The sequence below is a fragment of the Somniosus microcephalus genome, chromosome 6 (assembly GCF_052327205.1).
Source record: "Somniosus microcephalus isolate GS21.2 chromosome 6, FLI_Smic_1.0, whole genome shotgun sequence".
In the NCBI taxonomy this organism is placed as follows: Eukaryota; Metazoa; Chordata; class Chondrichthyes; order Squaliformes; family Somniosidae; genus Somniosus; species Somniosus microcephalus.
In genome coordinates this window covers 255092416-255119138 of record NC_140992.1, presented here as the reverse complement: position 1 = coordinate 255119138, position 26723 = coordinate 255092416, and the positions used below count along the sequence as shown (strand labels likewise).

The following is a 26723-nucleotide window of genomic DNA, read 5'->3' as shown; positions in this document are numbered from 1 at the left end:
CCGCCGAGGCACTAAAGCATAGCGGAGAAGCACTACTGGCGCGAATTCATGAACTCATTTCTCTTATCTGGAAGGAGGAGAGCATGCCAGGGGATCTCGGACGCCGTAATTGTGACCATCTTCAAGAAAGGTGACAAGTCCGATTGTGGTAATTAGAGGCGTTTCTCTGCTATCTGCCACAGGGAAAGTCATCGCAAGAATCCTCCTCAATCGCCTTCTCCCAGTGGCCGAAGAGCTCCTCCCAGAGTCACAATGCGGATTCCGCCCACTAAGGGGCACAATGGACATGATCTTCACCGCACGTCAATTACAAGAGAAATGCAGGGAACAGCACCAACCACTGTACATGGCCTTCTTTGATCTCACAAAGGCCTTCGACACTGTCAACCGTGAGGGATTATGGAGTGTCGTCCTCAAATTTGGCTGCCCTCAAAAGTTTGTCACTATCCTCCGCCTGCTTCACGACGACATGCAAGCCGTGATCCTGACCAACGGTTCCACCACAGACCCAATTCACGTACGAACCGGGGTCAAGCAAGGCTGTGTCATCGCACCAACGTTCTTCTCAATCTTCCTTGCTGCAATGCTCCATCTCACCCTCAGTAAGCTCCCCACTGGAGTGCAGCTAATGTACAGAACAAACGGGAAACTGTTCAACCTCCGTCGCCTCCAGTCCCGATCCAAGGTCGTCCCATCCTCTGTCGTCGAATTACAGTATACAGACGATGCTTGCGTCTGCGCTCACTCGGCAGTCGAACTCCAAACTATCGTAAACACCTTCACCGAAGCATACGAGAGCATGGGCCTTACAATAAACATCCGTAAGAAAAAGGTCCTCTATCAACCTGCCCCCGCCACACAGTGCTGCCCCCCGATTATCAAAATCCACGACAAGGCCTTGGACAACGTGGACCACTTTCCATACCTCGGGAGCCTACTGTCAACAAGGGCAGACGTCGACGACGAAGTCCAACACCGCCTTCAGTGTGCCAGTGCAGCCTTCGGTCGCCTGAGGAAGAGAGTGTTTGAAGACCAGGACCTCAAACCCGGCACTAAGCTCATGGTCTACAGGGCAGCAGTGATACCTGCCCTGCTGTATGCCTCAGAGACATGGACCATGTACAGCAGGCACCTGAAAGCACTGGAGAGGTACCACCAACGCTGCCTCCGCAAGATCCTGCAAATCCATTGGCAGGATAGGCGCACCAACGTCAGTGTTCTTGCTCAGGCCAACATCCCCAGTATCGAAGCTTTGACCACGCTCGATCAGCTCCGATGGACAGGTCACATTGTCCGCATGCCCGATACGAGACTCCCAAAACAAGCGCTCTACTCGGAGCTCTGGCATGGCAAGAGAGCCCCAGGTGGGCAGAGGAAACGCTTCAAGGACACCCTCAAAGCCTCCTTGAAAAAGTGTAACATTCCCACCGACACCTGGGAATCCCTGGCCCAAGACCGCACAAAGTGGAGGAGAAGCATCCGGGAAGGCGCCGAACACCTCAAGTCTCTTCACCGGGAGCAAGCGGAAGCCAAGCGCAAGCAGCGTACGTCAACCCAAGCACCCCACCCACCCGCCCCTTCAACCACCGTCTGCCCCACCTGTGACAGAGACTGTAGGTCCTGCATTGGACTCATCAGTCACCTGTGAACTCATTTTTAATGTGGAAGCAAGTCATCCTCAGTTCCGAGGGACTGCCTAAGAGGAGAAGATTACTTAAAAGGATAGGAGACCCTCTCAAAAGTGCAACGGGGAGAGGGGGAAGGGAGGGAGGGGTAGGCCTCGAGATGGGATCAAATCATTCGGGGATTGTGGTAGAGGGATGCAGTTGTACAGGAGAATACAGCTCAGAAGGGTGGAGGAGGAGGTGGCAGCTGTGAGAGAAGGCGGTAGCAGCATTGGAAGGCAAACGGCATCAAACGCTGTATTTTGAATCTTCAAGGTGGGTTGTACTATGGAGAATAATTGACATCATGCAACTCTTGGGTTGAAGCTGCAAGGTCTCAGAGGTAAGCAAGCAACAGCGCCATCTACCTTAGAGACTAACCTTGGAGGACTCAATTTAAATAGGAAGTGAAAAGACTGTGAAAGAAAGACTTGCATTTTTATAGCACCTTTCACAACCTCAGGACGTCTAAAAGTGCTTTCCAACCAATGAAAAATTTTGAAGTGTAGTCACTGTTGTAATATAGGAAACGCGGCGGCTAAAGTGTGCACAGCAAGCTCCCACAAATCTGTAAAGGTGTGGTCCAGGATTCATCCACTCGTTCTTTTCCAGTTGTTTGAACATGTGCCTATGCTTTTTCCCTTTGAAAACTATTTATATGGAAGGTTAGTCAGGTTGCTATGGGCACCAAGGAAAGACGTGATTTGTATACCTCTGGCAGTCATGTACCCCTGGTAATTAAAGGCTGACCTTTTATATCCCATTCTAAACGCCAATACAAGCTAATTCCTCACATCAATAACTGGTAGAATACTGGAAACTATTCTAAATGGAGGGTGGTATAGATTTTAGATGAGACTATTTGTTTGACATCTGTTTGACCTCTTCTGAAGATGTTGCAAATAAAGTCGATATGATAGAGTTTACTTAGACTTCTAGAATGCTTTTGACAAAGTTACACTTGGAAAAACTTCTAATTATACAAAATTTGCAAGATTTCAGTGAAAACTGTGTGACTAAGAGCTTTGTTAAGAATAGGAAACAAGGTGGTGTTTTTGTGATAGGTGCAATATTAGTCTGCTGGTAGAAACTGAATAGAATCCTACAGGGTCAGTCCTTACACCCCTATTGTTCCTAATTTACATTAATTAACTAGAAATTGAAACCAAATGTAAGTTCGTCAAATTTTCTGACAATACTCAAAGAAGTAGAGACAGAGGATATTATGAAAAGATTTGCGGAAGTATTGGATGAGCAACCGGCATATTAAATTAAAATTTCATAAATATATTGTACATTAGTGGAAAAAAGTGCATTGGAAATAGAGAGTAGAACTGAATTCACAGAGGCAGGTTTAGAATGGAACCTGGGAGTTATAGCAGACTTATCACTTTCAATATCTAGACAATGCAGCACAGCAAATGAAATGTTGGGATATATATTCAGAACAATAAAGTATTAGTTATGCTAAGCCTTTACAGTACCTGACCACATTTGGAGTATTGTGTTCAATACTAGTCAGCAAAAACCTATTTGACATGACCTACTGGAGGAGTGGGGCTCGGTTGGTAGGTGGGAATTTGGTGGCGCTGATCTACAGTACATCATCTGAATGGTAGTGCTATCAGGCCCGTGGTATCACAGGTTCTATCAGGTAAGTGATTGTTGACATTGTCTTCTTTATTACCTACAGTTTTATTTTCATTCACTGTGTTTACAGCATGAATTAATAGTGGTTTTAATTCCACGTGCAGCATCCGAATCACTGACACTCAACACTTCAAAAGTAGGCAGGGACAGTATCTAGGAGATGGAGGGTAGACTTTCTACTTGCCTGGGGCATGAAAAGGACGTTGTGGATTGGGCCCCTTTTATACAGTTCATTGCAATAGAAATGAAAACGGAACAGTTTTTATAATAGGCAGTCAAGCGGCAATGCCAGTTTTATACCAGGGCGCGAAGTTGAAAATCTACCCAAAGGGCTCTTCATGGGAGCTAGGACAGTAAACTAAGTGAATTCAAATTCGGGCACTTCTCCCAACATGTGCACAGCCATGCGAACAACCCCACTGTGCCATATACTCTCTCTAAGAATTGTGCAACAAAACGTACCTTGAATTTACAAAACAGGTGAGTGTACATTTGTGAACAAAAAGAACATTGGAAAAGAAAGAAAATCAGAAGTCTGAGTTTACTTACTTCATTAACTCTTGAGTTTTCTGTATTAGCTATATCTTCCTAAAAAAAAAAATTCACCTCTTTACTGCCCATTTTCAGGCATTACCAGGGTGAGTGGGCCGGGGGGGGCGTAAATCAGCAAGAGCGATTTTTCAGACTTGCTGCCAGTCGTCAATACTTCCAGGATTTTCCTCCAGCGCATGCCACGTTAATGAAAGAAATATGTTGTCTCTGGTGTTTAGCGTTGGTTGTGTACCCTGGGGGTAGCGATTTAAATTTTGTAGGGTTGCGTGGACTAAGGCAACAGCGATTGATTGCCTTTGTAAGCCACAAATTTGATTATACTAACTGATCTTTAAAACCATAGCAATTTCTCTCCCTCCCCCGGTTGAGATGGACACTACACTGGTGCAATAAGTGACCCAGGCACCTTCCCATCATATTTAAATTATCCCGACACCGCTAAATGGGCCTGGGTCAAAGGGTGCAGGTAAGAAGAGGGTGGATGTCTCACCTCACCAAAGCTCCAACACCATTGCAGAAGAGGAAAATCCAGGCCAGAAAATGCGCAGTTTTTTTGAAATTCTAATAAAATGCAAGTTCTTGCATTTGAGGAAAAATAAATTTTCCACAGCATGTAATCAATGGGCACTCTATTCACTTCACTACTTAAAGTTCTTACCAAAATAATCCTTATAGTCCTTGTAAATTTTCGGTCTTAAATTGCGCCCATCTGCAAACAGACATTTAGAGTAATTAGGAATAACTTTTGTGGAGATAGTGAAATAACCTGGATAGCACTCGCAAAGTGTGTGTCAAAATAGCTCATTGCTTTCGGAATTCGATAGGCCCCACTTTGCTTCAAAAGATGCGACAGTAATAGGGTTCCTGGCTAGGATAATAAGCCTTTTTAGTTCAGGTAATAAATGGTAACTGGGTGCTTGCCTGTATGTCGGTATCGTTTGGTTGGCTATCCAAAATCCCCAGAGCTAGGACCCATTGCATTGAGGGTTATAAATAAATTTGCAAAATAATAATACTGAATTGTTGGATTAATTAGGGCAAACCAGAGGTGATTTTTCTCAATGAAAATGGTCTTAAACCATTCTAAAAGGATTTCTTTTCAGTGAAAACGGGCTATAAATGTAATAATTTGAGGATTATGGTAGTCGCCAATATTACTGCATTTAATTATGAAGATCTATTCCTTAAAATAAAAAGTAAGACTTGCACATATGTAATGCCCTTCACGACTTCAGGACATCCCAAAGCGCTTTACAGCCAATGAAGTACTTGTGAAGTGTAGTCACTGTTGTAATGTAGGAATCACAGCAGCCAATTTGCACACAGCAAGCTCCCACAAACAGGAATTAATTAATAACCAAATAATCTGTTTTAGTGATGTTGGTTGAGGGATAAATATTGGCTAGAACATCAGGGAGAACTCCCCTGCTCTTCTCTGAAAAGTGCCATGGGATCTTTTCTATCCACCTGAGGGGGCAGACAGGGCCTCTGAAAGACAACACCTCCGACAGTGCAGCACTCCCTCAGCACTGCACGGGAGTGTCATAACCCATAACCTTCCGACGCATAGGCAAGCGGCTACCACGGAGCCATGGCTGGCAAAATCCAAAGTAATTTGAATCACCTACTAGTTGAGGTTTCCTATACTGAAGGAAGACAATAGCTTAGATTTTCTGATTAGGTGAGCACCTGACCAGATATCGGGTATAGACCAGCTACCCTATCTTTCATGTGCTGACCCCACATGCATTTCTGGGGTCAGCCTCAATAACATTCTATAGGCGAGCTCCCAAAGTTGAAATTGCCCATGACTGGCATCTTGTCCATTAGTGGCCAGGAAATTTGATGCTGCTGCAGCATTGAAAGGGTTAAGGAGGCAGGCATGGTGATTTGCAGCTTTGGCAGACTTAGTTTCTTGGCAAAAACAATATAAAAAGGAGCAGAGGAGGCCACAGAATGGCCCATTTCTCAGATGAAGCCTTTGAAATTCTGCTGGAGGAAGTATTGCAAAGACAGGGGTGTCCTATCCTGCACTGAACATCATGGGCCCCCCCCCCCCAAGAAGAGTAGCCAAGGGGGAAATGGGTGGAACTGGTGACTAATGATAATTCCACCTCTACAATACAGCACACATGGAAATATTGCCGGAAGAAATGTAATGATCTTATCAGGTCAGCTAAAGTAGGAGAACCTATTATGTTCTATTAGTAACACAATGTACAGGAAACTTTCGATTTACCGGCACCTAAATAACCGGAAATCTCGGTTAACCGGCAAAATTCAGGAGTAGGTTTTACTTCATTTGTATTTGCCTTCTTCCATCTGTGCTGTGCAAGGGTGTGGCTGCAGCTGTTGCTAAGCTACAGAGATGCTTGAAATTTGAGGCCATTGTTCTACAGTTGTTGCTAAGCAACGGGGTTTGTTGCTTTATACGGAGCCGTCGGCTCTCCCTATCTTTTATTATAGCGTTCGGTTATCCGGAATTTTTGATGAACCGGCACCACGTCGGTCCCGTCCGTGCTGGATAAAAAAAAGTTTCCTGTACTATGCAAGTAGTAGACGACTACCGTCAAGTTCAAGGTTTGTGGAAAACCACCTCCAGCTCTTCTTATCAAGTCACTTGCAACAAAGCTTCTACTGAACCAATTTACCATGCTACTTCTACTGCAATTTATGTCAAGGCTGTGCATAAGGACACCAATGTAATCTGTCTTCTTTTTCTCTTCCCCTAAATGTCCCAGTGGAAGCTGAGCCAAGCCCAGCTGCATCCAGACACATCAACACTTCACAGCACACACCTTCACTCACTCTATTCCTCTTAGGAATCAACCCAGATACATCATCCTGGAGTATTTAGAGACTGAGCCCAGGCACCTGCTCACTCGATTCACATATCCTGACAATTGGGAATTCTGATCAAATCTGGGTCCAGTGGGCAGAAGTTCCTCTTCATTGTGGTTACAACGGCACAGTGAGATTGCAGATTTTCAGAGTCTCTCTCTGCAAGCATAACATTATTTTGGAAAAGCAAATGGAGTAGACTCAGGAGCTCCAATGGAATTTAGTGGGGAGATGGAAAATGGGCACACAGCGTAGGGGGACTGAAACATGATGGGAAACATGAGGAATATGGGAAGCACAGTTGAGCCTCTGCAATTTTCCATTATTTTTCCTAATTAACTCACTCCCAGCTACTTCTCTGTTACTGTGCTACTTAACAATGAATACATCACGGGGGAATTTAGATCTTCAGGCAATAAACTGGCAGGGCGAACTGCCCGCTTGCTAGAAACCATCCAGTTTCAGCAGTTGTTCAAACAAAATTAATACTGACCCGTGTAAAGGATCATTGCTCAGTTTTTACGCTCTTCTGCGCCATCCCTGCCAAATAAACTTCAATCATCTCAGACCTAGGTTTGAATTCATCTGTACCAGTCAGCTATCAACACTACACACACTTGTTCCCTAATTTATGTACAGTCGCCGCAGTATTAACAGTACGATGTGCGAAATATCAACTGACCGCTATTTCCGCGTTGTTTTATGCACTGCCCTCTATTTGGAATTCCTTCTGCTGGATTCCCGGGATTTATGATGTGACATTCGTAGCCAGTGGGACAATGCAGGGGTTCATCTCCATCCTCTGTAGTACTACAGGCTTCGGCTGTAAGAAAGACAAATAGCTAAAAAAAAACTGGCATCATCCAATCTTGTGATTATATTACAGCATCTGTGACTAAAAGAATGAGAATTTGTGCAATTTAAATATAGATATAGCACTTTTAATATAAGCTTCTTAGTAAATTGTTGTTGTTAACTAGATTTAAAAATTCAGTGAATATACAAAATGAATAAATGATTCTGGTCAGCTTGGCTCAGTTAGTAGCATTCTTTTCTTCTAACTTGGAAAATTGTGGGCTCAAGTTTCACTTCTGGACTTGAGCACCAAATCCAGGCTAACACTTCAGTTAAACTGTGACCTTCCTGCCTATTCATGTGGACAAAATAGATCCTGTAATACTTCTTGGAAAAAGAGCAGGGATTTCTCTTTGTGCCATGACCAACATTCATCCTATAACTCATAAAACGTTAATCTCATTGCTGTTCATGGGACTCGGGTGTGTACAAGTTGGCTGCCATATTTGCCCACAAAACTGCACTTCAAAAAGTAAAGCTATATAGCACTTAGGGGTGCCTTGAGGATGTGAATATATAAATGCAAATTCTTCTTTGACTGACTTTTCATGTGCTTATTAATTGCTATGTGCACCATTTTCAGATTTTGAGTTTAAAAAAAAAGTTAGATAACTCTATGGCATTGTGTACTAGTGTACTGATACACCAGGTTACACAACAGTAAAACCTTAGGTGGTGTGTACTATCGGGGTCATTTTCCAACTTTGTGCTGCTGGTGAGCAGCCTTACCTGCTAATGGTACACATTGGGAAATCAGCCCTTATATTGCTGCTGGGCCTTTGGGTGAAGCATTTTCACACAAAGATGAAAGCGTGCAGATATGTTCCACTCTGTTATACTTCCTAACACCCAGGTCAGGAGCAGTGAAGGTACAGGTGTATTACTCCTGTAGTCGCAGTAAGTATTATGATATAAACGTGTGAGAGATGAAATATGAGATTATGTGTTTGTGAGAGATGAAAATTTGAGCATATACAGTGCACTAACATACATTATTGACTCTGCTATTAATGTTTAAATTTGTAAATTAATAAAGGAATAACCTTCGACTCCTATTACTAAATATCTCTATTTTAAATAAAAACTGGCATTCAACCAGACTGGGTTTATATAATTTTCAAACTGTTGGCTATTCATAAGGAATACTATGCAGAGTTATTTAAAAATCAGATTTATTATTTACATCCATCATACTGAAAATTAGAACGTTTCAAAATTGGGACTATGAATAAAGCAAATGTCATGGAAAAGTCAAGCATTTTCTAATTTAAATTCAAATGACCAAATTATTCAAATGTTTAATTACTGAATGGAAGTAAATAACCAATATCACTGTTGGACTTATTTACACAGCTTAGTGAACTGTTAGAGGACGATGTGCTTAAGCAGCTTTTATTAACAGACTTTTTCTTCTAGTTTTGCTTTTTGTAACTTCTCATTCCTGCTATTAATATGATGCAAATAAAAGGGAACTACAAAAATTATTAACTCTGCAAGCATTTTAATAGGATTGATTGGCTGTGTAATTTTCAGTTCAAATGCACTAATATTTCCAAGTTAAAGGGCTAGTATCATATTCTTTATAGTAGGCATGATTACGTGAATGGCAACACGTTGTAAAATAGCTGGCATTATAGATTTTTAAAAAAATAGAAAATACCCTGTATTGGACAGTTTGTGGTACAGCCCACGTGTTGCTAGTCGTAGCAACAGAAACAGGCTGCATTGGCCAATATGGCAGATCATTCCTGGTAGTTCCAGAAATTTGGCCTATACAAAAAAACTTTCTAATGCAGTAACAAGAACCTTTTAATAAGACAGCTTGTTCCAGTTTTTATGGAGGTACAACAAAATGCTTTACATAAAATTCTCTTTTTCACCTTGGTTTTCTGCACTATGGCTCGTTACTTAAGGTTCCAAATAATCAGTCACAACAGACATTAATTGGCTAAAAGAACAGTTCTTAGCATCCCAATCATATGGTCGATAACATAAAGACTTGCATTTCTACAGCGCCTTTCACGACCACCGGACATCCCAAAGCGCTTACAGCCAATGAAGTACTTTTTGAAGTGTAGCCACTGTTGTAATGTAGGAAATGCGGCAGCCAATTTGCGCACAGCAAGCTCCCACAAACAGCAATGTGATAATGATCAGATAATCTGTTTTTTAGTGATGTTGATTGAGGGATAAATATTGGCCAGGACACCAAGGATAACTTCCCTGCTTTTCTTTGAAATAGTGCCATGGGAACTTTTACGTCCACCTGAGAGGGCAGACGAAGCCTTGATTTAACGTCTTATTTGAAAGACGGCACCTCCGACAGTGTAGCACTCTCTCAGCACTGCACTGGAGTGTCAGCTGAGATTTTTGTGCGCAAGTCCTTGGAGTGGGACTTGAACCCACAACCTTCTGACTCCGGAGCGGGTGCTAGCAACTGAGCCATGGCTGACACGGCTCCTGCCCTGTTGGCTCAGTGGCATTGACTAGTGATACCTTCTCCTGAAGTCCCCACCATCACAGAAGCCAGTCTTCAGCCAATTCGATTCACTACATGTGATGTCACGAAATGGCTGAGCGCACTGGATACAGCAAAGGCTATGGGCCCCGGCTGTCGTGCTTAAGACTTGTGCTCCAGAACTAGCCGTGCCTCTAGTCAAGCTGTTCCAGTACAGCTACAACACTGGCATCTATCCGACAATCACAGAATCACAGAATCCCCACAGTGCAGATAGAGGCCATTTCGGCCCATCGAGCCTGCACCGACACATATCCCACCCTATCCCCATAACCCCACGTATTTAATCCCCTAACACTAAGGGTCAATTTATCATAGCCAAATCAACCTAACCTAACCTGCACATCTTTGGACTGTGGGAGGAAACCGGAGCACCCGGAGGAAACCCACGCAGACACAGGGAGAATGTGCAAACTCCACACAGACAGTCGCCCGAGGCCCGAGACAATGTGGAAAACTGCCCAGGTATGTCCTGTCCACAAAAAGCAGGACAAATCCAATGCGGCTAATTACCGCCCCATCAGTCTACTCTCAATCATCAGCAAAGTGATGGAAGGTGTCATCGACAGTGCTATCAAGCGGCACTTACTCACCAATAACCTGCCCACTAATGCCCAGTTTGGGTTCTGCCAAAACCATTCGGCTCCCAACCTCCTTACAGCCTTGGCCCAAACATGGACAAGGAGCTGAATTCCAGACGTGAGGTAAGAGTGACTGCCCTTGACATCAAGGCAGCATTTGACCGAGTGCGACATCAAGGAGCCCTAGTAAAACTGAAGTCAATGGGAATCGGGGGATTCATACCTAGCACAAAGGAAGATGGTTGTGGTTGTTGGAGGCCAATCATCACAGCCCCAGGACATCACTGCAGGAGTTCCTCAGGACAGTGACCTAGGCCCAACCATCTTCAGCTGCTTCATCAATGACCTTCCCTCCAACATAAGGTCAGAAAGGGGGATGTTCACTGATGACTGCCCGTGTTCAGCGCCATTCACAACTCCTGAGATAATGAAGTAGTTCCTGCCTGCATGCAACAAGACCTGGATGACATTCAGGATTGGGCCAATAAGCGGCAGGTAACATTCACAGCACACAAGTACCAGGCAATGACTATCTCCAACAAGCAAGAGTCTAACCTCCTCCCCTTAACATTCAATGGCATTACCATTGCTGAATCCCCCACCATCAACATCCTGGGAGTCACCATTGACCAGAAACTTAACTGGACCGGCCACATAAATACTGTGGCACAAGAGCAGGTCAGAGGCTAGGTATTTTGTGGCGAGTGTCTCACCTCCTGACTCCCCAAAGCCTTTCCACCATCTACAAGGCACAAGTAAGGAGTGTGATGAATACTCTCCACTTGCCTGGATAAATGCAGCTCCAACAACACAAGAAGCTTGACACCATCCAGGACAAAGCAGCCCGCTTGATTGGCACCCCATCCACCACCTTAAACATTCACTCCCTCCAACACCGGTGCACCGTGCACTGCAGCATCTCACCAAGGCTTTTTCAGCAGCACCTCCCAAACCCACAACCTCTTCCACCTAGAAGGACAAGGGCAGCAGGCACATGGGAACACCACCACCTCCAAGTTCCCCTCCAAGTCACACACCATCCTGACTTGGAAATATATCGCTGATCCTTCATCATCGCTGGGTCAAAATCCTGGAACTCCCTCCCTAACAGCACTGTGGAAGTACCTTCACCACACGGACTGCAGTGGTTCAAGGTGGCGGCTCACCAGTACCTTCTCAAGGGCAATTAGGGATGGGCAATAAATGCTGGTCTTGGCAGTGACACCCACACCCCATAAAAACGAATAAAAAAACAAAATACTCTTTCTTGGAAGGATGCCCTAACTTAAGAGTCAAAAAAGAATAGCAGCACATTGTCTTCCCTGTAGCAAGCAATTTTTCTGTTCAAAAAATTAATGTCAATGAGGCAACTGGTGCTTCATTGTATGAGTGTACCGACTCACTGAATGGTAGGATTTGGCTTTGTCTGTTTCAGCTGGTCACCAGATTGAGTGCATGTGGGTGCTTCAGCCAGAGGCAATGGCAGCTAAATATTGGAGGGCAAGCCTGCTCATGCAACTCTTATGCACTTTAATAGGGCCGTATTGGCAGAGGCCTGGGACCAGCTCCCAACCTACGTTCTTCTCCACAGAATTGTTTGTGGTTCATGGTCACCGAAGGAAGAAGGTGGAAAAACAGTTGATATGGGAAATAAAAATCAAAACAAAGCCGACAGGCTATTATTCTTTTTATTCATGCTCGGGACGTGGGCATCGCTGGCAAGGCTAGTATTTATTGCCCATCCCTAGATACAACCGAGTGGTTTGCTAGGCCACATCAGAGGGCAATTAAGTGTCAACCATGTTGGTGTAGGGCTTGAGTCACTTATAGGCCAGACCGGTTAAGGTTGGCGGGCTGCCTTCCCTAAAGGATATTAAAATTTGCCTTTAGACAAGAGTAGGATTTGAAAGGATCATAAAATAAGTTTAAGCAAATTCCACCATGAATTCCCATTTTTTCCTTCAGGTGGTTAATCAGTAAAATTATTTTGTCCCACATTTGCTTCAAAAAAAAAAAATCCTCAAAATCCCAAATGTTTTTCTATCCAACATCAGGTTCATTCAAGCATTTGTATCATCAGCAAGCATACTGCATGTGCCATCTACAGCGCAGCCCGTGTCGGAGCAATGAATGACAGACCACAACTTCAGGTTTTCCACGTTAGGCTGTGCGTGTGCTAAATCCTGAAGTTTAGTCAGTTCCAAAGGCGAAATGATGGCAAAGGCTGTTAGTTCGCCGTCATCAGGGCTGCAAATTCCAGGCCAATATATGCATCTCTGGACCCAATGTTCTGCATGAAAGAAACGGAGGCCCAACTTTTCTGTAGAAAGGAAAAAGGGACGCAGATCTTCTTTGCCCTAAAGTATTGTGGAGGTTGGTGACAAGTCTAAGAGCAAAAATTAAATTAAAATATTTGTTTATCATACAGTGCTCGTTTCCCTTTAGGGATTCTTCTGTTACTACAAGTCCTTTTCGATGAGTCAGACAAGACAACGATATTTAGGTCCATTATAAGCTTTAGTCATGGGGATATGAATCACTGTAAAAGATGGGTGTGGCTGAACTGTGCAAAAAGCCTACAGTATGTCATTTAGCTTAACTTAAAAAAAAGTCCCTTGATCGTAATCTTGTGTTTACCAATGCTTCAAATTAATAAGAATTTTTACTAATTCTCAATTTACCCAGGTTTTTTGGCAGTTTGTTTCCCTGATTTTTGTTGCTATTAATAGAATTTGACTAAAACAATGAAAATCCAGCAACAAAACCAGACTTTAATGATCTATGGTTTTACGAGGTACAGGAAACTTTGTGCTATCCGGCACCGACGGGACCGAGCTGTTGCCGTTCCCTCAAAACTGCTGAACACACCAGCGTTAATGTTGAAGCATACAGAGCTTTTCATCTCCGTATCTGACAACAAACACTGTTGCTTAGCAACAGCTTCTAAACAGTCCGCCCGTACCTTGGAAGCGTCTCTGTAGCTTAGCAACAGCTTCAGGGAGACTTTCCAGAGCCTGACTGTGGGAAAAAAAAAGCCACGAGAAGAAAAAAAACCTAACAAAACGGCTCCTGATTTTTGCCGGTGGCTCGAGCTTGCCGGAACTTAGCCTCCGGATAACACAGTTTCCTGTATTCAGCTATCTTGAGGAAAGAAGAACCAAAATCCTGATCAGCCATGAATTCATTGAATGGCAGAACAGGCTCAAGGGGCTAAATGACCTGCTCTTGTTCCTATGTCTCACTCCAGATACTGGAGCACAAAAATCTAGGCCGACAATCCAGTGCAGTACTGAGTGTGCGCTACACGGTCAGAGGTGCTGTCTTTCAGAGGCCCTGTCTGCTCTCTCAGGTGGACGTAAAAGTTCCCATTGGCACTATTTCGAAGAAGAGCAGGGGCGTTATCCCCGGTGTCCTGGCCAATGTTTATCCCTCAACCAACATCACTAAAACAGATTATCTGGTCATGATCACATTGCTGCATGCGAGAGCTTGCTGTGTGCAAATTGGCTGCCACGTTTCCTACATTACAACAGTGACTACACTTCAAAAGAACTTAATTGGTTGTAAAGCGCTTTGGAATGTCCTGAGGTCGTGAAAGGCGCTATATAAATGCAAGTCTTTCTTTATGTTCCTATAAAAATAAAATAATTGGTACATGTATAGCCTCAATCATAGTCACTCATTTACAATGAGTCAAGTGCATACATTGACTCAACTCGTGTATCCAAATCACTAATAATATTGAAGAAACAACACCTTGAAGTACTTCTTCTGGTCCATCAAGTAGCCATCCATTGCCCCCAAGCCATCTGGGTTTTGGCTGCACCAACCAATCTAGAACTGAAAATTAACATTAGTTAAAAAAGCCATTGAAATGACAAGCACGTATTGTAGAGTTTTTTTTGTGGTTGAAGGATAAAAGGTTTAAATCCCTAGTATGTCTGGAATGCAATCAATGCCACAAAGTATTCTGCCCTATAGTAATGATGTGATTATAGAAATTTACAGCACAGGAGGCCATTCGGCCCATCGAGTCTGTGCCAGCTGAAAAAGAGCTATCCAGCCTAATCCCACTTTCCAGCTCTTGGTCCATGGCCTTGCACATTACGGCACTTCAAGTGCATATCCAAGTATTTTTTAAATGGGATGAGGGTTTCTGCCTCTATCACCCTTTCAGACAGTGAGTTCCAGACTCCCACCACCCTCTGGGTGAAAAAAAAGTTCTCAACTCCCCTCTAATCCTTCTACCAATTACTTTAAATCTATGCCCCCTGGTTATTGACCTCTCTGCTAAGGGAAATATGTCCTTCCTATCCGCTCTATCTAGGCCCTTTATAATTGTATACACCTCATTCAATTCTCCCCTCAGCCACCTCTGTTCCAAAGAAAAACAACCCCAGCCTATCCACTCTTTCCTCATAGCTAAAATTCTCCAGTCCCAGCAACATCCTCGTAAATCTCCTCTGTACCCTCTCTAGTGCAATCACATCTTTCCTGTAATGTGGTGACCAGAAATGTACACAATACTCTAGCTGTGGCCCAACTAGTGTTTTATACAGTTCAAGTATAACCACCCTGCTCTTCTATTCTATGCCTTGGCGTGTGCGTGTAAAACATTTGTCCAACCCACTCCCTGCATCTATTTTCAGTTTGTGGGAGCATATTTCAGTAAATTGTAATTGTTTGGTTTTCTAGTAAAAACATTAAGACGTTCTTATGTCATCCCAAATCTGGTGGTGTATTTCCCCTTCAGAGGCTGAAGATGGCCACGATGATCTGCATCAATAATAAAGTCACTTCCTATGAAAGATGTCCACAAAATTCCAAGATAGAAAACACTTACGAGACAACATGGAAATCAAGTTTATTGGTTGAAACCAACAATCTTTCAAACAGAAAAGGCTACAAAATACTTATCTTTTTCCTCCTCACTTTCACATATATAGGACTCTTCACAAACCTAAAGAAATCCCAGATGATGTACTCCAGAACAAGTATGTTATAGAAACTACATTCTACTTGTTTAATGTCTGGAGGCAAAAAATATTTATTTCTTTCTATTCAGGGGGTTGAACATATCACACGCTGTATTCCATATTTGTGATTCAAGAATAATGAGCAAGTTTTTGATTCGCATTCATTTATTAATGATTTCCACACGGTGAGTTCCAAATCTAGGCTGAGTATTGAGGGGAAGGAGGCAAGTAAAGGCTTGCCTATTAAAATGAAGGAAAAATGAACAGGCAAATCAAGCTTACACAGTGTTGGCAGACCTATCAACAACTTGCTACAGAGTGGGAGAGGCAGAAGTTTGGGAGCCTGGTCCCCGCCCAGCCCGGGAGCCAAGGGATTCGACGTGGCGAGATACGAAAGTGAAAAATAGTTCCAGCCCTCAGCAGTTCTCAAGTGGATTTAAGAGGCTTTGAATTCCATTGTGCTTTATTCATAATTATATACCACGTTACATTAATAATACAGCAAAGAAGGTTCACAGCATCTTGCAAGGGTTAAGTATACCTGGTGGTGGTTGTACAGATTCCAAGCAAGCATAAATACAACCATTGTAACAACAGCGTTTGTGTCTTTCGCATTCAGAGTCCGACCTGCAGCTTGGAACTTCACAGGCCCTGTCTGGCAATGCCTGTGGAGGAGGCGGGCATCGATCGTTCTTCTGATATTGTGATGAATGTGAAATCAGCTGGTACCCATAGTCCTGCGTAAAAAGATTTTTTAAAAACACTAAATTTTTGCACCAGTTGGCAATTTCTCTGCTATTTTGTTTACAGTCAGAACTAGTATCTACAAAGTTGCCTCTTTTTGCAACTATGAGCGTTGCAAATTTAGTGGCATCAAAATAAATTAATCCCTTTGATTCTACTCAACGTAGCTCTGCCGCAGATGCTGATACATTAAACAAAATTTGCAGTGGGTGAAAGCTAGCAACCACCCTGCTTTTCTGCTCCCCCCATTTGCAACCTGTTTCTCTCCCTTGTAAGAATTTTGCCAGCAATTATTTGGCCCCGATTTCTATTCCAGTCAAATTAAATGTAAACTTACAGACCGAGAAAAGACCTAAACCTATAGGCAGAATTTGGGCACAACCCCAGCAGCTGAACGTGATGAGCAAGAGAGCCATGCAAGATTGATCGTTCTGCATCATCAGGACCTGACTGGCATGCTAGAGACATCCGTTGCACCCCAAGAGGCAGTGGTTGTGAAGATGATGAATATTAGTCGACAGGCAAGTCTGGGAGAGGGCAAGCTATGGTTGACAGTGGGCCGCCGTTTTAATGCGGAGCCGGGAGGAGCACTCTCACATAAGTGGACACTTTATGGTGGTCGCCTCCAGCAGTCCCTTTAATGACCGCTGGTTTGGCTGCTGTGCACCTGAGAAGCCTCACCACAACATGCACGGCACATGCTGCGGTCACTTGCCAACCAATTTTGGATAGGGGCCTGAAAAAGAACGTTAGGCTCTCCATTTGCATAAACATACAGGAACGGTAGTGTAGTGGTTATGTTACTGGACTAGTAATCCAGAGGTGCGAGTCCAAATGCCACCACGACAGCTGGGGAATTTAAATTCAGTTAGTTAACTAATCTGGAATAAAAAGCTAGTATCAGTAATGGTGACCATGAAACTATCGGATTGTTGTTAAAAACTCATCTGGTTCACTAATAGGGAAGGAAATCTGCCGCCCGTACCTGGTCTGGCCTATATGTGACTTCAGATCCACAGTAATGTGGTTGACTCTTAATTGCCCACTGAAATGGCCTAGCAAGCCACTTAGTTGTAACAAACCGCTACAAAAAACAAGAAGAATGAAACCGGATGGACCACACAACATCGACCTTGGCACTGGCTACGGACATGACAATGGAACACCCAGCCCAGTCGCCCTGCAAAGTCCTCCTCACCAACATCTGGGGACTTGTGCTAAGATTGGGTGAGCTGTCCCACAGACTAGTCAAGCAACAGCCTGACATAGTGATACTCACAGAATCATAACTTTCAGCCAATGTCCCAAACTCCTCCGTCACCATCCCTGGGTACGTCCCGTCCCACCAGCAGGACAGACCCACCAGGGGTGGTGGCACAGTGGTATACAGTCAGGAAGGAGTGGCCCTGGGAGTCCCCAACATTGACTCCGGACCCCATGATGTCTCATGGCTTCAGGTCAAGCATGGGGAAGAAAACCTCCTACTGATTACCACTTACAGCCCTCCCACCACTTGGAAGAAGCACAGAGTAGCAAGGGCACAGATTATACTCTGGGTGGGGGACTTCAATGTCCATCACCAAGAGCGGCTCAGTAGCACCAGTACTGACCGAGCCCTGAAGTACATAGCTGCCAGTCCGAGACTGCAACAGGTGGTGAGAGAACCAACATGAGGTAAAAACCTACTTGACCTCGCCCTCACCAATCTACCTTGCATCATATGCATCTGTCCATGACAGTATTGGTAGCAGTGACCACCGCACAGTCATTGTGGAGACGAAGTCCCGTCTTCACATGGAGAACACCCTCCATTGTGTTGTGTGGCACTACCACCGCACTATATTGGATAGATTCAGAACAGATCTAGCAACTCAAAACTGGGCATCCATGAGGCGCTGTGGGCCATCAGCAGCAGAATTGTATTCCGCCACAATCTGTAACCTCATGACCCGACATATTCCTTACTCTACCATTATCAAGCCAGGGATCCAACCCTGGTTCAATAAGGAGTGTAGAATAGCATGCCAGGAGCAGCACCAGACATACCTAAAAATGCAGTGCCAACCTGGGGAAGCTGCAACACAGGACTACATGCTTGCTAAAAAGTGGAAGCAGCATGCTATAGACAGAGCTAAGCAATCCCACAATCAATGGATCAGATCAAAGCTCTGCAGTCCTGCCACATCCAGTGGTGAATGGTGGTGGACCATTAAACAACTAACAGGAGGAGGCTCCATGAATATCCCCATCCTCAATGATGGTGGAGCCCAGCACGTGAGTGCAAAAGACAAGGCTGAAGCGCTTGCAACCATCTTCAGCCAGAAGTGCTGAGTGGATGATCCATATCGGCCTCCTCCTGAGGTCCCCACCATCACAGAAGCCAGTCTTCAGCCAATTCGATTCACTCCACGTGATATCAAGAAACGACTGAGCGCACTGGATACAGCAAAGGCTGTGGGACTGAAGACTTTTACTTCAGAACTAGCCACGCTTCTAGCCGAGCTGCTCCAGTACAACTGTGATACTGGCATTTATCTGACAATGTGGAAAACTGTCCTGTCCACAAAAAGCAGGACAAATCCAATGCAGGCAATTACCGCCCCATCAGTCTACTCTCAATCATCAAAGTGATGGAAGGTGTCATCGGCAGTGCTATCAAGCAGCACTTACTCACCAATAACCTGCTCACTGATGCCCAGATTGGGTTCTGCCAGGACCACTCGGCTCCAGACCTCATTACAGCCTTGGTCCAAACATGGACAAAAGAGCTGAATTCCAGAGGTGAGATGAGAGTGATTGCTCTTGACATCAAGGCAGCATTTGACAAAGGCCTAGAAATTCAGTTGCGTTCGCCAGCCGTTAACGCCATAAGAGGGGTAGATTTCCAGCGCTAGGCACTTAGCGCCCGGGCGCAGGCCGGTCTGCGCCAACGCCCAACTTCAGTTGACATTTAGCGCCGGCGCAAAGTGTTTGCGCCCGCTCAGCTGCGCGCGCAGCTTATGACGTCATTTCGTCGTGCAACGCTGTTTGTGCGCCCCAAACCGGAAATTCAGTGGCGCCCGCCCAATGTGGGCGTGGCGCTGTTAAGAACTGTGAAGTGGAACGCAGCAGAGGCCCTGCGGGCCTCGGGGAGCGCTAATTAAAGGGCACTTACACTGAACTATAAAGGCCAGCCATTTTGCTGCAATGACTTTAGTGCTTTGGATTTCTGGACAGAGACCAAGGAACAGACCTTACTGATTTGGGACAACATAGGAGAGGTATTTTTGGCTTCTGGCCAGAGCTTGGAAATTTGACTCTTTGTGATTTCACTGTTTGCAAGTTTATTATGGGGGCTGCATGGGGTTCCAACCCTCAGTTCCAGCATTATGTGCGAAGGGCTCGCAGACGCTGTGTGAGAGGGGCAGCCATGCCTAGACGCAGAGGGGCCATCAGGCGTCGGCAACGTAGGCCTTACCCACTCAGGGAATACCGGCAGCAGGTGTCCTATCTCACCATGACTGCCGCGCATTGTGTTAAGAGGCTGCGCTTCAGAAGTGAGGTGGTTGCAGAGATCTGCCAGCTGCTTCACAGAGATCTGCGTCCACAGCTGATGTGCAGGACGTCTCTGTCGGTGGAAGTGAAGGTCACGGTGGCTCTGAACTTTTATGCAAGCGGCTCCTTCCAAGCCGCTGCTGGGGACATAGCGAACATCTCCCAGTTCGCCGTGCATCGCTGCATCCGGCAGGTCACCGATGCCCTTTTCGCAAGGAGACACCAATTCATCTCCTTCCCCATGACCCTAGAGAGGCAGGAGCAGCGTGCAGTCAGATTTGCCAGGATCGCCGACTTCCCCATGGTGCAGGGCGCCATTGACTGCACGCATGTGGCTATGCGGGCACCTATCGACAATGCCGAGGATTACCGCAACCGGAAGGGCTACCATTCCCTCAATGTACAGCTGGTGTGTGACCACAGGCAGCGCATCCTAGCTCTCAATGCCCGCTTTCCAGGAAGCAGCCACGATGCATTTATCCTGCGCCAGACTACTGTGGCTGACATGTTCGCGGCACAGCCTCCACCAAGGGGATGGCTTATTGGGGACAAGGGCTACCCTTTGTGCACATGGCTCATGACCCCGCTCCGCGCGCCCAGGACCCCTGCGGAGGAGGCATACAACGAAAGCCATCAAGCCACAAGGAACATCATAGAGCAAACGATTGGCGTCCTGAAGCAACGGTTCCGCTGCCTGGATCGATCCATCCAGCGGATCTCTACAGTATTCACCGGATAGAGTCTCCCAGTTCGTCGTCGTTTGCTGCATTGCAGGTGCGTTCAGTGCCACAGAGCCATTCCCTGACAGGGGGCCTAGAAGTGTCGTCAATAAGCCGGGCCGGCGGACGGCCCTTGGACCTTGTGGCTCCCTTCAGCCCAGAAGGGAGCCACAAGGTCCAAGGGCCGTCCGCCGGCGGCTTATTGAACGACACTTCTAGGCCCCCTGTCAGGGAATGGCTTGTGGCAATGAACGCACCTGAATGCAGCCGCTCCGCAAGCCCTCAGCCGGTTAACGCAACAACCACTTGAAACATGACACCTGGACAAGCTGAATAAATAAAAAGCTTTATTTAACAAACTCAGGGCCCTTCCCACATGAAACAGAAAAACAGACAAGACCCCCAAAAAAGTGAAAAACATATCTCACTCCCACAACCTGGGGAGGAATAACAAAACTTGTCAATCCAATTGGCCTTCATCTTCGGCCTTTCCAAAATAAGCCCCCCCCCTCCAGAACACAAACACCCCCATATAAAAAAAAGTTGCCAACACCCTCTACTTGGTGTGCCGAGAGGGCGAGTCCTTGTGCAGGCTTCTCCGGCCCCTGCCCGACCTGTTGCTCCGCCTCAACCTGGGCCCTGTGGGTGTTGGAAGGCTGGGGAAAGGCTCCTGAGGGCCGCAATGCGTAACGGCAGATGCCCTTGGGGGTCGGCCTAGACGAGGTCCGGCCCTGGAGGGTCCGGCTGCTGACTGCTGCAGCTGGGCAGCATCAGTGTCTGCAGCAGCTCGTCGCACCTTGGCTGGGGGAGTGGCAGTGGCGGCTGCAGCAATGGGGGCAAGCTGGCTGATGCCAGGCGCTCGCTGGTCGCCAGAGACATTGGCACTCGGCCAGGCTGGCACTGCAGCAAGCGCAGCAATCTGGTGGAGGCCAGACCGCTGTGCTGCAGCAGGGCGGCGGGTGCCCTGTCGATGCTTCCGTGACACAGCGAGTGTGGCAGAAGTGAGTGCCCGAACTGCCCTGTTCTGTGCCCGCATCAGATCAGCCAGTGTCTGCACGGCACCACTCATGAACTCGCGACTCGCGTCCTGTGCTGCCGCGAGTTGGTCGACACCCCTGGCCTGTGCTGCCGCGAGTTGCTCGACACCCCTGGCCTGTGAGTCCCCGAAAGCGGCCACACTATGAGCCAGGGACTCAATGGCCTGAGGCAACTGTCCCACAACCCCCATGAACTCGTTGTGGCACCGCTCCGAGGCCGCGGACATTTCATCAAGGAGGCGCACCTCCTGGGCGAGGACCGTCTCCGGACTGGAGGGCGGACTCTCCATCTGGGGAGAAGGCCGCCGAGCTGCCCGACCCTTCCCGCGTGCCTGGGCGCCACTGGGCCCAGCAACTGCCCTTCCCTGCAACACTTCCCCCCTCTGGGGAGAAGGCAGCCGTGCTGCCCGGCCCTTCCCGCCTGCCTGGACGCCACTGGGCCCAGGAGCTGCACCCCCCTGCAACACTTCCCCCTGGCTCTCCTCCAGGCAAGACGTGTCCCCTCCATTGCCATCCCCTGGCGCGGATGAGGGTTCCCCCGATGTGCCGCCTTCCTCTTGGTCCTCGTCGTCCTCCTCTTCCGAGGGACTGGCACTCTCAGCTTCATGGACCTCCTCCTCACCAGCTGAAAGCAGGAAGGCACAAGAGTAGCTTCAGAGTGAGGACAGGGCGTCAGCGAGGGAGGCATGAGTGGTGGCATTATGCGCATTGGTCGGACAGTGGCAAAGGATGTAGATCTGAAGCGCAAGGGGAACGAGAGAGGTCCAAACGGTCATGTCCTTACCATTGGGGCCCAGCACAGGGTTGGCATCTCCAATAGCAACGGGGCCAATCACCCAGCCACGCATGAGTCGAGCCACGCGCTCCTCCAGGTCACTGAGCTCCTGGAACTGGCCACGGCCTCCCCCGGTGACATTCCGGCTCTTCATATTCTTGGCCAGCTTGGCCTGCAAGAGAAAGGACGGCCTCTAAGTACAGTGTGTTGCCCTGTTGTTGTCTGCACTGCCTCCCATGGTCGATTAGCATGGCCAGTGTGGTGCCCTGTTGTTGTGTGCACTGCCTCCCATGGTCGAATAGCATGGCCAGTGTGGTGCCCTGTTGTTGTGTGCACTGCCTCCCATGGTCGAATAGCTTGGCCAGTGTGTAAAGTGCAGAAAGTGCTATTGATGATCATGCCAGTGCCATAGCTGCGGGAGGAGGGATGGCCATTAGGCCTTTGAGGTCCCTTTGCCCATAATGTGAGGTGCACATGCAAGGATGAGGAGGACACTGGAAAGGGTACTCCCCTTCACCATCCGAGTGAGGTCGTTGTACTTCTTGCGGCATTGGTCCGCACTCCTGGGGACATCGCTGGTGGATGACACCCTGTGGGCGATTTCCCTCCAGGCTCTCCTGTACTGCCTCCTGGGAGCCTTCTTGCCACTGTCCGGGCACAAGATCTCTCTTCTCTTTTCAAAAGCCTTAAGCAGCACCCTCAAAGCATGCTCTGAGAAGTGCTGCGCTCGTTCACGGGCCTTCTGCATGGCTTCAGGCGCTATTTGGGTCCACCAGCAGTGTTCAGGCCTAGCTGCAGGGCTCCACTATCCAGGGCGTGGCAGCAGACAAAGTCGACCCTTCCCCCTTTAAGAGCTGGCCGGCGTCAGGGTGTCTGCTGTCAATCAAAACATGACCGCACCTGCGCTGCGCCCGGCCTTGGCGTTATCAGTCCGCACCGCCGGCTTAGCGCCTAAAGATAGGAGTGCAACGCCAGTTTCAGCGCTCGCCCAAATTCCTTGGCCAAATCTACTGAATTTCGGCGAAGTGGCCTACACTTTCCGGCGGGCGCTAACTTTAGCGCCCGCCCGACTTTAGCACCCCAGAAGTGGCGCGACTGAATTTCTAGGCCAAAGTGTTGGATCAAGGAGCCCTAGTAAACTGAAATCAATGGGAATCGGGGGAAAAACTCTCCACTGGCTGAAGTCATACCTAGCACAAAGGAAGATGGTTGTGGTGGTTGGAGGTCAATCATCACAGCCCTAGGACATCGCTGCAGGAGTTCCTCTGGGCAGTGTCCTAGGTCCAACCATCTTCAGCTGCTTCATCAATGACCTTCCTTCCATCATAAAGGTCAGAAGTGGGGATGTTCGCTGATGGCTGTACAGTGTTCAGTGCCATTCGCAACTCCTCATAATAAAGCAGTCCATGCCCACATGCAGTAAGACCTGGACTACATTCAGGCTTGAGCTGATAAGAGGCACGTAACAGTCACACCACACAAGTGCCAGGGAAGGACTATCTCCAACAAGCAAGTGTCTAACCTCCGCCCCTTGACCTTCAATGGCATTACCATCGCCGAATCCCCCACCATCAATATCCTGGGGGTCACCATTGACCAGAAACTTAACTGGACCAGACACACAATTACTGTGGCAACAAGAGCAGGTCAAAGGCTGGGTATTCTGCGGCGAGTGTCTCACTTCATGACTCCCTAAAGCCTTTCCACCATCTACAAGGCACAAGTCAGGAGTGTGATGGAATACTCTCCACTTGCCTGGATGAGTGCAGCTCCAACAACACTCAAGAAGCTCAACACCATCCAGGACAAAGCAGCCCGCTTAATTGGCACCCCATCCACCACCTTAAACATTCACTCCCTCCACCATCGGCATACCGTGGCTGCAGTGTGTACCATCTACAAGATGCACTGCAGCAACTCGCCAAGGCTTCTTCAGCAGCACCTCCCAAACCCGCGACCTCTACCACCTAGAAGGACAAGGGCAGCAGGTGCATGGGAACACCACCACCTCCAAGTTCCCCTCCAAGTCACATACCATCCTGACTTGGAAATATATCGCTGATCCTTCATCGTTGCTGGGTCAAAATCCTGGAACTCCCTCCCTAACAACACTGTGGGAGTACCTTCATCACAGGGACTGTAGCGGTTCAAGGCGGTAGCTCACCACCACCTTCTCAAGGGCAAATAGGGATGGGCAATAAATGCTGGCCTTGCCAGCGACGCCCACATCCCATGAACAAATTAAAAAAAACAATGGGCCTAATGCTCATTTCAGGCGGGCACTAATATGGCATGTGGCGCATACCCAGCGCGGAAGGAGCGCACACACGTCACACACCATGTTGGATCCTTCAGCCCCCGTTTTTGCCTGAGAAATGGTTGCTGCCTGATCCAATTTCAAGGATACATTTTCATCTTTTGATTCTGTGCATTTGCACACTCCAAGTGCATGCATGTAGCATTCTCATGTGCTTTTTCAGGTTTAAATCTACTTTGGCCTGACAGGAGCAGAAGTGGCAGCCCGCGTTACTGTCGGGGATATAGCTTAGAGAAAGGCAGGCCTGCTTGCTGGATCATGGACTGTAGACCGGACAGCAGGGGAGCCATGCTTCTCGCCACTGCAGTCTATGGTCATGTGAAACTGCTCTACGTTGTAAACAAGGCATACGGTCCCTTGGAGCGTTTAGACACAAATTAAACTCTAAACAAGGAGCATAAAGGGGTCAAAGCACATTGTTGGATGTTACAAATGGACCTTTACTGTGTCTACTATGGTATGTGTCTTTGTGGTTTGCCCAGGTGTGGTATCTCAGATCACGGTTAACTTTATTTTTTGTGTTGATTATTTTCCTGCAATTCCACTCGTGCAAATGTACCTGTAGGGGAAACGGCAACATTAAGGGCTGAAGGGCCCACATATAAAATTTATATATTATATTCACCTCCTTTTGCCTTGCACCATCATCCTTTTAGTAATTTAATCACTTCTGCCCTCCACCCTATCACAGAACTTTCCCTTTTGTTCTGTCCCTGTCCCTTTTGCTTAAAAGCTGTTTATCTCAAATATCTTCCAGTTCTGATGAAAGGGCATCGACCTGAAACACTAACTCTGCTTCTCCCTCCACAGATGCTGCCTGACCGGCTGAGAGTTTTCCAGCAGTTCATGTTTTTATTTCAAATTTCCAACATCCACAGTATTTTACTTTTGCTTTGCTGTAAAATTTAAAACATGATCCTATTAACGTGCATATCTCAAGTTGCCAATACTAATAGATCTTGGTAGACTAATTTAGGATTTAATCAACCAATGGGGCAGCAGATTTTAAAACAGTCCTTTGAAAACCTCCAGGCTCGCAAAATTCTAAACAGGATAAACCGGCAAATAAGAAATAGAAGCCCAAATAGGGCGGAGTTGCTTGGTGCTATGTGTTAGAAACCACAGATATGTGATTTGGGAATGCTTGATGCTGCCCCTAAGTGGGAAAAAATGGAAAAGCATTCATAAAGACATAAGAAATAGGAGCAGGAGTTGGCCATTTGGCCCATCGAGCCTGCTCCGCTATTCAATAAGATCATGGCTGATCTACCTCAACTCCACCTTCCCGCACTATCCCCATATCCCTCGACTCCCTCTGTATCCAAAAATCTAATCGATCTCTGTTTTGAATATACTCAATAACTGAGCGAGTTCGTGGCGAGGACCTGGAACTCGCTGGCGACGGAAGTGGTGAAAGCGGAGACACTCAATGTTTTCAAGGGGAGACTGGATAGGCACTTGAGGGAAATAAACTTGCAGGGCTACGGGGATAGAGCGGGGGAATGGGACTGACTGGATTGCTCTACAGAGCTGGCACAGACGCGATGGGCCGAATGGCCTCCTTCTGTGCCATTATGACTCTATGACTATGAGCATCCACAGCCCTCTGGGGTAGAGAATTCCAAAGATTCACAACCCTTTGAGTGAAGAAATTTCTCCTCATCTCAGTCCTAAAATGGCTGCACCCTTATTCTGAGACTGTTCTTTTGAATTGCTGTCCTTTTCATATATGCACTATTAAGAAATATTTTGTCTGCATTTTAATGGTAAAATGGCAACTTTTTTGTTGTTGTATTATTGCTAGTCTTTGAACCCAAAGAACAGTTTGAGCTTGCCTGGGCTAGAAATGGTTAAAAGGACAGTTCCTCTTTCCATGTAATGCACAACAGTTTGGAGTGGAGTTTATTTGTGCAGCATCTTTCATATTCCTGCAGGTGGCACCAGTTAACAAGTTAATTGC

General features: G+C 46.8%; 1 protein-coding gene across 4 annotated transcripts in view; it reads right to left on the bottom strand.

The window, feature by feature from the left end:
• Positions 1-26723, bottom strand: part of wfdc1 (WAP four-disulfide core domain 1) — a 56525-nt gene that overhangs the window by 12022 nt on the left and 17780 nt on the right. For 2 of the 4 annotated variants that reach the window (XM_085991770.1, XM_085991774.1), the window contains exons 2-5: positions 16179-16374; positions 14418-14501; positions 7390-7530; positions 4525-4575 (exon numbers count right to left, since the gene is read on the bottom strand). In XM_085991770.1, coding sequence (XP_085847896.1) covers positions 4525-4575; positions 7390-7530; positions 14418-14501; positions 16179-16374 — 472 coding nt within the window. Of the gene's footprint in view, positions 1-3863; positions 3903-4524; positions 4576-7389; positions 7531-14417; positions 14502-16178; positions 16375-26723 lie in introns of all 4 variants that reach the window. The other 2 variants (XM_085991771.1, XM_085991773.1) reach the window with 2 other exon arrangements.